Raw genomic sequence first — 12,671 nt, forward strand, 5'->3', positions numbered from 1 at the left:
CACAAAACTACTGAAAACTTAACAAGAGCTCCAACATGTAGTAGACACTCTATTTGACATAACAGTAGAGAAGATTAAAACAGTGGTTCTTTTTTTTTTTAACTCAGTCACGTGTTGTTTGAAAGTTTAACATTTAAGAACAGAGTCTTCTACTGAAATTTATAATCAGCAGAACAGAAAAAAAAAAGAGTTTACATATAAGTATCCCAGTCCCCTATCCTATAATCAATAATGCTGGATGCAATCAGTAAAAGAAAATAAACTTCATGCCACTTGAGATATTTTTTAATCCCACTCTCTAACTCAGTTGATATACTTCCCCGTGTTTTATCTGAGCATCTGTTGTATCTGAGTTAGAATAAGCTGGGTAATGTTTTACCCTAGGAGGAATCTTCCAAACGATGTATTCCTCAGATTAAGCCCTCAGTATTAAAGAACTCTTCAGACCTGAGTCTCCGAGCCTAACTCTCTTCAGACACATGAAGGACATTGAATGCATAGGAAGGCAGAAGCCCACAAGCGCTCACCGATGGTGCCACCCATTGCCATTGCTCCAGACATCTGAGCTAACAGCTGCGGGTCCGGCTTCAGGCCTCCAAGGGTGGCTGCCAGGCCTCCTGCAACCCCGATCATGCCCAAGGCATTGCCGAGTCGAGCTGTTCCCTGAGTGGAAAGGCCGCCCAGGGCCCCAACACAGCACAAGCCTGAGCCCAGGTACATGATCTTTGCAAAGGAAAGAAGAGAAAGAGATTATTTAAAAAAAAAAAAAAAAAAAAAAACTTTGGTCTGTTGGCTCAGGGAAGGCCTCCCTTGTGGAACATGATTCTCTAAGGACAATTTAAATTTAGACAGTTGACAGACATGAATTCTTCAGCTAACACTTCAAAAGATTTTCCTGTGGCTGGAGAAATGGCTCAGCGGTTAAGAACACTGACTGTTTTTCCGAAGGTCCTGAGTTCAAATCCCAACCATCCATAATGTGATCTCACAACCATCCATAATGAGATCTGACGCCCTCCTCTGTTGTGTCTGAAGACAGCTACAGTGTACTTACATATAATAATAAATGAATCTTTTTTTAAAAATGTCCTATCCATTAGGAAAATAAAAACATTACATATTTTATATTGAACTTAGAATTATACCATTTATACAGACTGGTTCCTTGATAATGTACACAAATAAATTTTTAAAAAATACCTAAATTTAAGTGGGGTTGTTGTTAGATTTGAAAACAGCAAATGCGTCTAAATGCTGTAACACAGCCAATCCGTGTCATTGGTGCAATGAATTGTGTATGTGCCTTACTTAGACCATTAAGAGTCTCATGAAAGCCTCGTGAAGAAAGATCCACTGTCCTCACTCTATAAAAGGGACAAGTGAAGCATTGGGAGGTTCCATAATTGCCCCGAAATAAGATCAGTAAGTAGAAATAAGATCAGACTTGCAGCTTCATCTCTTCTCAAAAAAAAAAAACCATCCTGACACTCTGCTAATCCTACACACTGGGAGCACAGAAGAAACCAAGCAAGACATGTTTTTTACTTCTACCATCAGACACGCTGCGATCCAGTGGCATTCACTGGAAAGCAGGGTAAAATACGGATAACTCAGAGAAAAGCCTCAGCTCATTTTATATTTCACCTAGGAACTTTCTAAATTCAAATCTGATTTTGTTTTTATTTTTAAGTTTTCGAGACAGGGTTTCTCTGTATAGCCCTGGCTGTCCTGGAACTCACTCTGTAGACCAGGCTGGCCTCGAACTCAGAAATCCACCTGTCTCTGCCTCCCAAGTGCTGGGATTAAAGGCGTGCGCCACTACTGCCTGGCTGATTAGTCTTAATGTACAGCATAAAACTGTGTGTGTGTGCATGTTCGTTTACGTGTGCAGGTCAGAAGACAACCTCTATATCCTTTCTTGGGTGCCATTCCGCCTTGTTCTCTGAAACAGCATTTTTCACTTTCCTGAAGATGATCATGTAAGCTATTCCTCCTGGCCATCAAACCCCAGGGGTCTGCTTGCCCCAGTGCTAGGATTACAGTCCCACACTCAGTGATTTTACACAGGTTTTGTGGTCCAAATGTATGTCCTCAAGCTTGTACAGTAAGTATGAGCTTTACCAACTGGCCCATCTCCCTATCCCCCTACAACCGCGGTTCTTAACCTAAGGGCCATGATGCCTTTAGGGTCAAATGACCCACTGGGGTCACCTAAGGCCATCAGAAAACAGAGATATTTACATTATGATTCATAACAGCAGCAAAATTACAGTTATGAAATAGCAATAAAAATAATTTCATGATGGGGGGGACCACAAAATGAGGAACTGTATTAGAGGGTCACAGCATTAGGAAGGTTGAGAACCACTGCCCTACAGCATAAAAAAATGTTAAAATTCTATATTGTCACTTAAGTGTATTGCATAATGTCTTTTGTTAACAAGCAGAGATTGTGATATTGTGATACATTTGTACAGAATGGAAGAATAAGCATTTTCAAATTGATTATTGTTGTCCTTACAACAATCCAGCCAGGCACACAAGGAAGGTAATAATGCTCTCTCTGCATGTGAAAAACTTAAAAACGAGAAAATAAGCCTCATCTTTAGGACACCGGGATGGTCTGTTTCAAACAGGGTGTTTCCAGTTCACCACTGGATTTGTGACGGAGTTGCGTATTCTTGATAGTTTGAATTCTGCTAAATTCTAAAAAGGAGAAAGACACACTCATAGAAGTGAAAACTTTCCAAGGTCTCTTACTTCTTCGATGTTATAGCCACCGTAGAGAGCAGCTAAATATCCACCTACGAAGGTGCCACCAGGGAGCAGATACAGATAATTATACTCTGGAGGGTCCGTGGGTCGCTTGAACATGTCCAGCATTCTCTGAGTCACCAGAAAACCACCTTACCGAAGCAAGAGAAGCACAAACAGGCAAGAGGTGTCACGTCAGACAGCATGATTTTTTTCCGTCTGCTACAGCATATTTATTTTAAGTATACTTTTATCACTAAGTATTACAAAGTGATGCTATTATTTCAAGTAACAGTTTGAACCTCAAAAGCAAAAGCCACTCTATTATTAAAGCCAGTTCCCTTAAGGTGGATGAAGTATACGGGGAACCCTAGATACAGTTAGGAAGAAAACTTGCTATCAGAACGTAGGGCCAACTGTTTCTGCATGACTAAAAGTAAATAGCCATTTAAAGGCTTGAAAATACAAAGGGTCAAAAATCAGCATTTTTTCTCTGATAGGTTACTCTGTTTATCAAACTCTGTTGCAAATGATAAAGAACACATACTGTATCAACAGTTACCTTGGACCCACTAAGGAATTTTAAGCTATAAAATAGCATCAGATGAGTGTCATACATGAGTGATGTGCTAGCCTTTCAGTTTTCAGGAACATACAACATTGTGATAAGGCAATAAACTAAAATCTTATCTGCAGTTGTACTCATTTACAAATGTCATGGTGACAGTGGAAGTCAATGTTATCCAAAACTATGCATTCCATGACTTCCCAGTTAGCTTCTAGCAGAACATTACTGTGTGGCTGGGGGTATGGAAGGATTGGTTCTGCACTCAAAGCAGTGTTGTAACATCGAAGCATTTCTTGCTGTCTTTCAGAATTCTCAGAATAAGTGGTCGTGTGGAAGCAATATTTTAGAATTCGATAGCGTCATAAACTAAATGGAAGGGAGGGGACCATGAAGGACGTATCAGACACTCAAAATAAAAAAGAAGTACAACTTCCAAAACATTGGGAGTTGCTGACCTACACAATGTAGTTTTGACTTCTAAAATCATAATGTGCACAGAGAAGAAACTAACCCTCTGAATGATAAACTCTTCTGGCTTTTGTACAGTTGCCAGAGCAAGAGTTCTCTCAGCGGAATTCCACCAGCAAGTGCCAGTTACCGCTGGACTAGTCTCCTGTCTGCAATGCCATCTTTTCAAGACTGTCATCCTATCCTATGAAGATACATTCAAGAAAAAATGGGCAGCATCAGAGGCAGAATCATTTATGGCTCTATGTGACTGCAACATCTTAGGCTGAGTCCCATCAGAGGAAAACACCTCCTTCCCAACTCTTCCCCAGTTGTGGAGGATTTAAGTGTCCGGTGACAGGGATATTTTATAGACCCTAACTAGGATAAACACAAAACATACTGCTCTCTAACCGGGATTAAGATGTTATAATTTACAATCGAGGAATATCTTCCTTCCCAACAAGACACTTTACAATTCCTGAATATCCTCCACTACTTCCTAATTCCAGTGCCTGAAAGGTCAAGCTAGCCACCTCAAATTGCAGACGGGGCATGTGTTTTAGTTTTTGGATAATTTAAGAGAGCTAAGTTTCCAGTCTTAAGTTAGCTTTTACAATGATCCTATTTAAAAAAAAAAAAAAAAAAGCCAACAGAGTGTTCTGTCCAGCTTTCTTTAGATAGCCTTTAAAGAATAAAAGTGACTATGCCAACCAAGACCTAAGGAACACATACAGGATTATGAGTTGAACAATATTTGCTGAGCCACTACTGTGTTTGAAGTACGAGGGAATCTCAGATGAGGTAGTGCCTCACCCAGATTAGCCTGTGGGATTAGCTTGCTTTTGTTCTGAGTGTTCTATCACAGCAACTCAAACACATAACACCTGCCCATGACAGGTATGGTAGGAACAGACACTTTCCCTGTGCTCATAGGGCAGGGTGGGGCTAAGTACTGCCGTCACAAGAAGCACAAAAAATGCTTTGAGTGCAGAAAAACTAGCATCCAGTACTCAGCAGGCTGCAGGAGGCACTGCAGAAGTGGCAACTGAATAGGTGGGACTTGAAAAGGCAGGAAAGAAGAGGGATGGTGTGTCAAAGTGAAAAGTCAGTAGATGTGACGTTACAGAAGGCCCTTAGACAATCTGAGGCTATGACTGGTCAGCATGTCTAATAGCAGACACTAGTTAGCATAAGTCTAACATGAAACCAAAAAGCTAAATTTGGACCAAAGGAAAAAGGGGGTGGGGGGGAGGGAGGAGAAGAACAACAACAAGCACAAGAAGAAGAGGAGGAGGAAGATGACAATGATGATGACGGACAATGAGGGACAAGGAGGATGTGGGGCAATAAACACATGACCAAGGATATCAACTTAATAACATGGGTACCAAGGAGTCTGGGGCTATGATATGGGGCTATTGATCAAGCTAGATGACTTCAACTAAGGATGCTGGGAACCTAAGCGGAGCAAGATATAGACACCGTTATTTAATGAAATCTCAGGCCCTTCAAGAGGCCATTAAATTGAAAAGAGCATGGCCTAAAACAGGAGATAAGGAGCAAGAAAGCTATGCCATCCCAGTCTTTGTGAATTTTTATCTTGGTGTGTACAGGTGTATGCATGTGCGGGTACATATAATACCAGGTATCTTTCTCTTCTGCCCTCCTCCTTATGTTTTTGGTTTTGGTTTTTGTTTGTTTGTTTGTTTGTTTTCTGAAATGGGGTCTCTCACTGAACCTAAAGCCACCATTTGCCTAACCAGATCTGCCGGTGACTCTCCAGGATACACCATCTCTGACCTTCCCCTCCAGCCCTGGAGTCATGTACACGTCCCCACACCAGGCTCGTCCACCACGGCCAGGAATCTGAACTCAGCTTCCCATGCTTCTGTGGCAGACTCTCCACCCACCAAGCAATCTCCCGGCCCCAATTATGAATTTTTAACTGGGTTACTATCTGGAAAGATTCTGTAACAGGGTAATTTCTGCCCCCAGTAAATCTAACAAAGATGGGACAAGGATCTCAGTGGCTTTCTCCTTCGCACTGAACGCCACTGAGACTGCAGCTGAAACTGCATTCAGTAAAATTCTCACCTCTAACTCAGTGGAGGCAGAACAGCAATTATCTCCTTCCACAACTATTTCAATCCACACATACTATATAGTGATTAAGTTTTCACTTTCCTTTTTTTTTTTTATTTGCAGAATCTAAGCCAGACAGCCTTTTGAGAGCAGACTCTGGGATGACGTACTAGCCACAAACTCCCTGCAAATGTAATGTGAAGGCTATGGCTTCAGAAAATAGGAAATGCAGTGAAACAGATTAGCAAAACCTCTCTAGCTAGTCTTCAAGATTATCACACAAGCGGGCTGGAGAGATGGCTAAGTGGTTAAGAGCACTGGCTGCTCTTCCAGAGGTCCTGAGTTCAGTTCCCAGTAACCACATGGTGGCTCACAACCATCTGTAACAGGATCTGATGCTCTTTTCTGGTGTGTCTGAACACACCTACAGTGTACTCATATAAATAAATCTTAAAAAAAAAAAAGATTATCACACAATTGAGCTTCTACTAGAATACACTGAGTAGAGACCACTTAAGGAAAGGGGAAGAGGGAGGGGAAGGGAAGGGGGAGGAAGAGGGGAAGGGAGGGAGAGAGAGAATAACCATCTATAATCTTGTAATCCCAGTATTTAGGAGGCTGAAGCAGGGGGATGACAAATTCAAGGCCTCTCGGGGCTATACAAGACCCTGTCTCAAAAAAAAAAAAAAGCTGTGCAGGTAAGCACAAAATGTCCAGCATATTCATATAAGAGGTTTGTAGTTGCATCACTCAAAGCTTTATAATCAGTAACAAAGATATTATACTGTGTCAAAATGACTACCATTTCTAGCTTCCTGTCATTATTCTTTCAATGAGTAAATGTCTTGGCGCCCTCTGCTGGCCACTTGTTGCCTGGCAGCTCCTAGCCCTGCCTTCTCCAAGGTGCAGGCGCTCCCAGTTAGATGGCAAAAGCACAGGTATTCTAATTCCTTCTTGGGTGTCACTGTCACAAAAGGGGGATCCTGGAGTGCTCTCCTGCGTATGATTTCCATCATAGCTGCCAGATTCCACACACACACCATCTAATGGCTTCTGATCTCCATCCACAACAAGCACTCAAACATAAACTTCATTTCATTTCTCCACTCAGAAACACACCCATGGGATGGGCCCATACCTCCCTCTGGCTTATCTGCCTCATCAAACAGATCTGGTGGGATGGTGGCATCTGGAGAAACAAGCTCATCTACACATTTCTGTAAACAGCAGTCGTAGCAAAAACAAACAAACAAACAAAAAACTAAACTAAAGGAATTTTGGCTTGGAACAAGAACAAAATTCCCATCGATTTCTGAATGACCCTAAACAAACGTTTGCCATTTCCTGCTATGTACTCTGCATGCAAAGCAATACACTCAGAGTTGGTGAATATAAAGTAAAAACATCAATGAACTCTGAAAACTATTGAAAATGACCTAGATTCTGTAGGATCAAATATCCGGCCCAAACATCATTCTTTGTCTAAAACAAACAAGCATACCCATTTCATTGGTATGTAAACTTGTTCTTCTCAGAATAAATGCTTTAAAAAAATACATATAAGCTAAAAATTGCCTTCAAATAAATTTCTTTCTGATCTATTTCCAGTGAATGTTGCATTTGTACATCCATAGACCTGGGCTCGTGTAAAATGTTCTCAGGCAAAGGAGTCGTGAGGAGGAAAGCTTAAGGTTTTGATATAGAAAAGGGAAGGCCTGAGTAGAATCAAACACCAGCAACCGTGAAGCCTTTACTTCTCACAGTCTTGCTCGTTTTGACATGATAGATTGTTCAGCGGTAGAAGCAAAGGACGGGGAGAGAGGTAGAAAAGAACAAGATGCATCCGCATCAAGCCGCTCTTGACTGGTCAATAAATGTGTATTGGTTTGATAGCATGCACTCTGAACAAACATTATATTAAAAAAAAGTTAAGACTTAAAAATAATCCTTGTGTCAGGGACCTCACAATCTGGTGAACAAGACAAACGTCAGGGCTGGAGAGGTGGCACAGAAGTTAGGAGCGTTTACTGTCCTTGACAGAGGACCAACACCTAGTCAGGTGGCTCTCAACTGTCCCTGATTCCAGCTCCAGGGAATTCGATGCCTCTGGCTTGCACGGTACTGCACTCACAGAGACACGTACGTACATATGCAAGTAATTGAGCATAAAATAAATCTCCCCCCGCCCAAAAAAAAAAAAAAACAACTGAAGAACAAAGTGCCAAATCCTTAAATAAAAGCATCCCCTGCAGAGCCCATAAATACATGTATACACACAGAAACAATCTGTCTTGTGTTTGTCACCAAAATATCAGACATGATGATCTCTGATGGAATTTCTTTTTTTTTTTTTTTTTTTTTTTTAAAGATTTATTTATTACATGTAAGTACACTGTAGCTGTCTTCAGACACACCAGAAGAGGGCATCAGATCTCGTTACAGATGGTTGTGAGCCACCATGTGGTTGCTGGGATTTGAACTCTGGACCTTCAGAAGAGCAGTCGGGTGCTCTTACCCACTGAGCCATCTCACCAGCCCCCTGATGGAATTTCTGACTTGTTTTTTAAACTCTTAAGATTTTTCAGTACCTTTCTACAATGGAAATATACCTTAAGAAGGAGAAACAGATTAGTACTTTATCAAAACTGTAGTAAAGACACCACTTATGAATACAACAACGTTGTGCATAGAAAATAGCCTATGATATAGACACAGTTACATGAAGACATATTGAAAGAAATCGGGTGGTGTTATTAATGACCTGGGGATACAGTGATTTTTGTAGTGTGCTTTTTCATGTTTCTAGGACTTTTATTACACACACACACATACTCACAAAGAAATCCCTTTGTTTAAATTCTAACATGTGCATCATCAAGGGAAAGGCCAGGCTGGGGTGCCTGGTCCACAGGAAGACATGCACCACTGTTGCCTTCACACAGGTTAACTTGAAAGACAAGGGTACTCTGGCTAAGCTGGTAGAAGCTATTAGGACCAATTACAATGACACATATGATGAGATCCGTCGCCACTGAGGACACAGCATCCTGGGTCCTAAGACCATGGCTAATATTGCCAAGCTGAGAAAGACAAAGGCTAAAGAAGTCACCATTAGCCAGGCGTGGTGGTGCACACCTTTAATCCTAGCACTTGGGAGGCAGAGGCAGGTGGATTTCTGAGTTCCAGGACAGCCAGGGCTATACAGAGAAACCCTGTCTCGAAAAACCAAAAAAAAAAAAAGGAAAAAAAAGTCACCGTTAAATGGGGTTATATATATACCCTGCTAAGTTTCCTGTACATAAATATAAGTACAAAGTTATCGTCCATCTAAAAACAGTTTTTAAAGAAATTCAAACAGTAAACACTAATTCATCCTTGAACTAGTTGATTTTTTTGTGTGTGCAGGGATGTGTGTGTGTGGGTATAGTATGTTTTATCAGTTTGACGCAAGAGTTATCTGAGAAGAGGGAACCACAACTGGGAAAAGGCCTCCAGAAGACTGTAAGCAAGTCTACAGGGCATTTTCTTAGTCAGTGATTGGTGTGGGAGGGCCTAGCTGATTATGGGTGGTGCCTGGGCACCCCGTGCAGGCGTCCTGGGTTGCATAAGAAAGCAGGCTGAGTAAACTTGAGGAGCAAGCTAGTCAGCAGCACTCCTCCATGGCCTCTGCTTCAGTTCCTGCCTCCAGGAAGTTCCTTTCTTGAGTCCTTCCCTGCCCAGACTTGGATCAGTGAGTGTCACCTGAGAGTTGTAAGCCAAAACAAACCTTTACCTTCCCAAATTGCTTTTGGCAATGACAGCAATCGAAACCCTAACTAAAGCAACCCTGGTTTAAATGTCATATTCTTGTTGGTCCTTTAGAGATACCAGTTACTAAGTAGCATACCTGGAACCCTCCTGTAAATGTCAGATTCTGTTGGTCCTTTAGAGATATCAGTTACTAAGTAGCATACCTGGAATCAGAGCTGTGCTGATAAGGATGTCCACCTCCTTGCACTGTTGAGCAAAGAGCTTCATTTCAGCTTCAATGAACTCTTTGGACATCTCTTTCGCGTATCCTCCTTGGCCCTCACCAGATTCCTTCAAGTCAACCTCCAAGGGTTCAGCACCAAGGGATTTGAACTGTTCCAAAGCAGCAGCTCTGGGGCATTGAAGGAAAAACAGCAGTTAATTAGATCAGGGATGCACTCATCCAACTCCTCATTTATGTCTACACTTTAAGTCAGGGTTCTCAACCCTCCTGATGCTGCGACCTTTTAATACAGTTCCTCATTTTGGGGTGACTCCCAACCATAAAATTATTGTCATTGCTACATCATAACTATAATTTTGCTACTGTTATGAATCGTAATGTAAGTATTTTTGGATAGAGGTTTCCCAAAGAGGTCTCAACCCACAGGTTGAGAGCTGTGGCTGTAAATAAACCCTACAGAGTTGAAAGTCAAGAGTTTGGTTTGCTATCTTTGGCTTTTGAGATGTAGGCAGTTCTTACATATTTTTTTCTTACAGGGAAAAAACAAGAATCCTAATTTCTACTTAAACAAAAAGAAGAATGCCACTATTGCCAACCCCAGTTATGTTTCTTTTGATCCCAATATTTATAACAATATGATATCTGATACACATGAAGATTTGCTATCATGGGCTGGAGAGATGGCTCAGCAGTTAAGAGCACTGACTGCTCTTCCAGAGGTCCTGAGTTCAATTCCCAGGAGCCACATAGTGGCTCACAACCATCTGTAATGGGATCTAATGCCCTCTTCTGGTGTGTCTGAAGAGAGTGACAGTGTACTTACATACATAAAAACAGATAAATGAATCTTAAAAAAAAAAAAAGATTTGCTCTCACATCACACAAGTTGAGGTTTTCCTTTTACAATTGTCCTGAGTTTGTTCTATTTGTGAGATTTTTTTTTCTCCACATAAATGACTTTTATTAGAAATATCTTAATATTCAAATAAAATGATTTGGGGGCCTCAGTCATCATAAATTTGCAGACTGATTTTAGAAAACAAATGGAGAATGGAGAGGAGAGGCAGAAGGGGAAATGGGATTTCTAAGAGAGTCTAGACCATGTGAGACGGCATCTCCAAGAAAATTCGTAATGAACAAGTGGTCAATTTTTAGATTATGAAATATATATTCCATTTGAAATAAATAAATAAACACCACCCAATCACTGTATTCTGCTTAGAAAATGAGAGCCAGCAAAGATTTCAGCAGTGGGAATCACCAATATCTCTGCCCTACAATAAACATCAAGCATCCTAAATGACAGCAATCACAGGAGGTGCCCACTGCAATTACAAATATAGTCATTACAATATTTTATATAAAGAAAGAGATTAACCAGGTGTGGTGGCTTGAAGGAGAACGTCCCCATAATGCTCAGCTTCCTGCTCCAGCCACCACATCGCCACTCTGTCTTAATGGCCACTTATCCTACAAACTCTTGGTGTTTTATCACGGCAACAGAAAAACAGCTAGCATATCAGAGCTGGGGGGTACACATATGTCACAGGGCTGACACGCAATGAACTCACAAAGACGGCAGCAGCATAGCCAGGGCCTACAGCCATAGCAGGTCCAAACCTGCTGGGCCAGTGAGCGTCCCAGCACAAGATGGAGAAGGACGCCGGAGCTCTCATCCACAACCAAGAAGTTTTATCTCCAAATACCAAACTCACAAAGGAAGCATGAGCTCTGCCAGTAGAGTCTCAGTGGGCTCCCAAGCCACCCTTGAGGGTGGGCTCCAGGTCTCCAGTAGACGGTGAAAACCAAAGAAGCTGTAAGGTATTTTTGAGATGTCTGGGCTTGTATTGCTTTGGTTGGACATTTTCTACCCTAGTACTCTTTTACTTGTATATTATGGTTTCTGATTTTGTGTTTTTGTAGGTTTTGTGTGTATGCATGTGCATTTGTGTGTGCCTGTATGCATGCACCTGTGTGTATGTACATGTGTGTATATGTAGGGGTGGGATATGCATGTGCGTTTGTATGCATTTCTCATTATCTTTCTTTATTTATTTTATTTTTAAGCTTTGGGGGGGTGCTATGTTTTGTTCTATTCTTGTCTGTCATTTTTATTTGCCTGTTTGTTTTCTTGAGTGTGGAGTTAGAAGGATGGGGAGGTAGAAGGGATCTGGGAAGAAATGAGGATTCGAATATATTGTATAAAAAATATTTTAAACTAAAAAAGGAAAAAAAATAAATCATAAAATCTATGGGGAAATGGGTGGACTTGAGATATATAATATTAAGTAAGGTCACCCAATCTCAGAAAGGAAAAAAGAAAAAAAAACAAACTTATGTTCTCCTTCACATCCAGACCCTAGTCTATAAAATATACATGAATATGAATATTTGCAGATGTACTCATGGATACTGAATAACAGTTGCATAGGAGAACAAGAATGAGTGCTATTAGGCGACAAAGAAGAACAGGATGCCCAAGGATACATGAGTCACGAAGAAAGATAGAAAGCTAATTGCTTTTCCAGTCTCAACTCTGCCGTGGCTTCTTTTTTGTGGTGCGCAAAAATATAATTGACAATTAAACTGTAAACACACAGCTTTGGTAGGGCCATTCTAGCTAGCTAGAAATTCAGTGAGATACATGGAGTTTGGAGCCAAACAAGTGTTTGCTTGAGTACCTCCATTAATCAAGCTGCATGATGCTTTCGTTACATTACAATGTAATGTGTTACTTTATGGTGATGTTTATAGTAAGTAAATTACAAATAAAAGTAGGATCTTAGTTACCTTTCAATTGCTCTGATAAGACACCATGATCCAAGCAACTTTATAAAAGTAAGT

General features: G+C 41.0%; 1 protein-coding gene across 1 annotated transcript in view; it reads right to left on the reverse strand.

Annotated features, from left to right (window-relative positions):
• The window catches only part of Nnt (nicotinamide nucleotide transhydrogenase), a 73,731-nt gene that overhangs the window by 36,342 nt on the left and 24,718 nt on the right, over positions 1-12,671 (reverse strand). Inside the window, exons 7-9 of the mRNA NM_001308506.1 lie at positions 9,808-9,995; positions 2,761-2,906; positions 528-723 (exon numbers count right to left, since the gene is read on the reverse strand). Of these exons, the coding sequence (NP_001295435.1) occupies positions 528-723; positions 2,761-2,906; positions 9,808-9,995 (530 nt within the window). The remainder of the gene's footprint in view (positions 1-527; positions 724-2,760; positions 2,907-9,807; positions 9,996-12,671) is intronic.

This window comes from Mus musculus, chromosome 13 (genome assembly GCF_000001635.26).
Source record: "Mus musculus strain C57BL/6J chromosome 13, GRCm38.p6 C57BL/6J".
NCBI classification, from domain to species: Eukaryota; Metazoa; Chordata; class Mammalia; order Rodentia; family Muridae; genus Mus; species Mus musculus.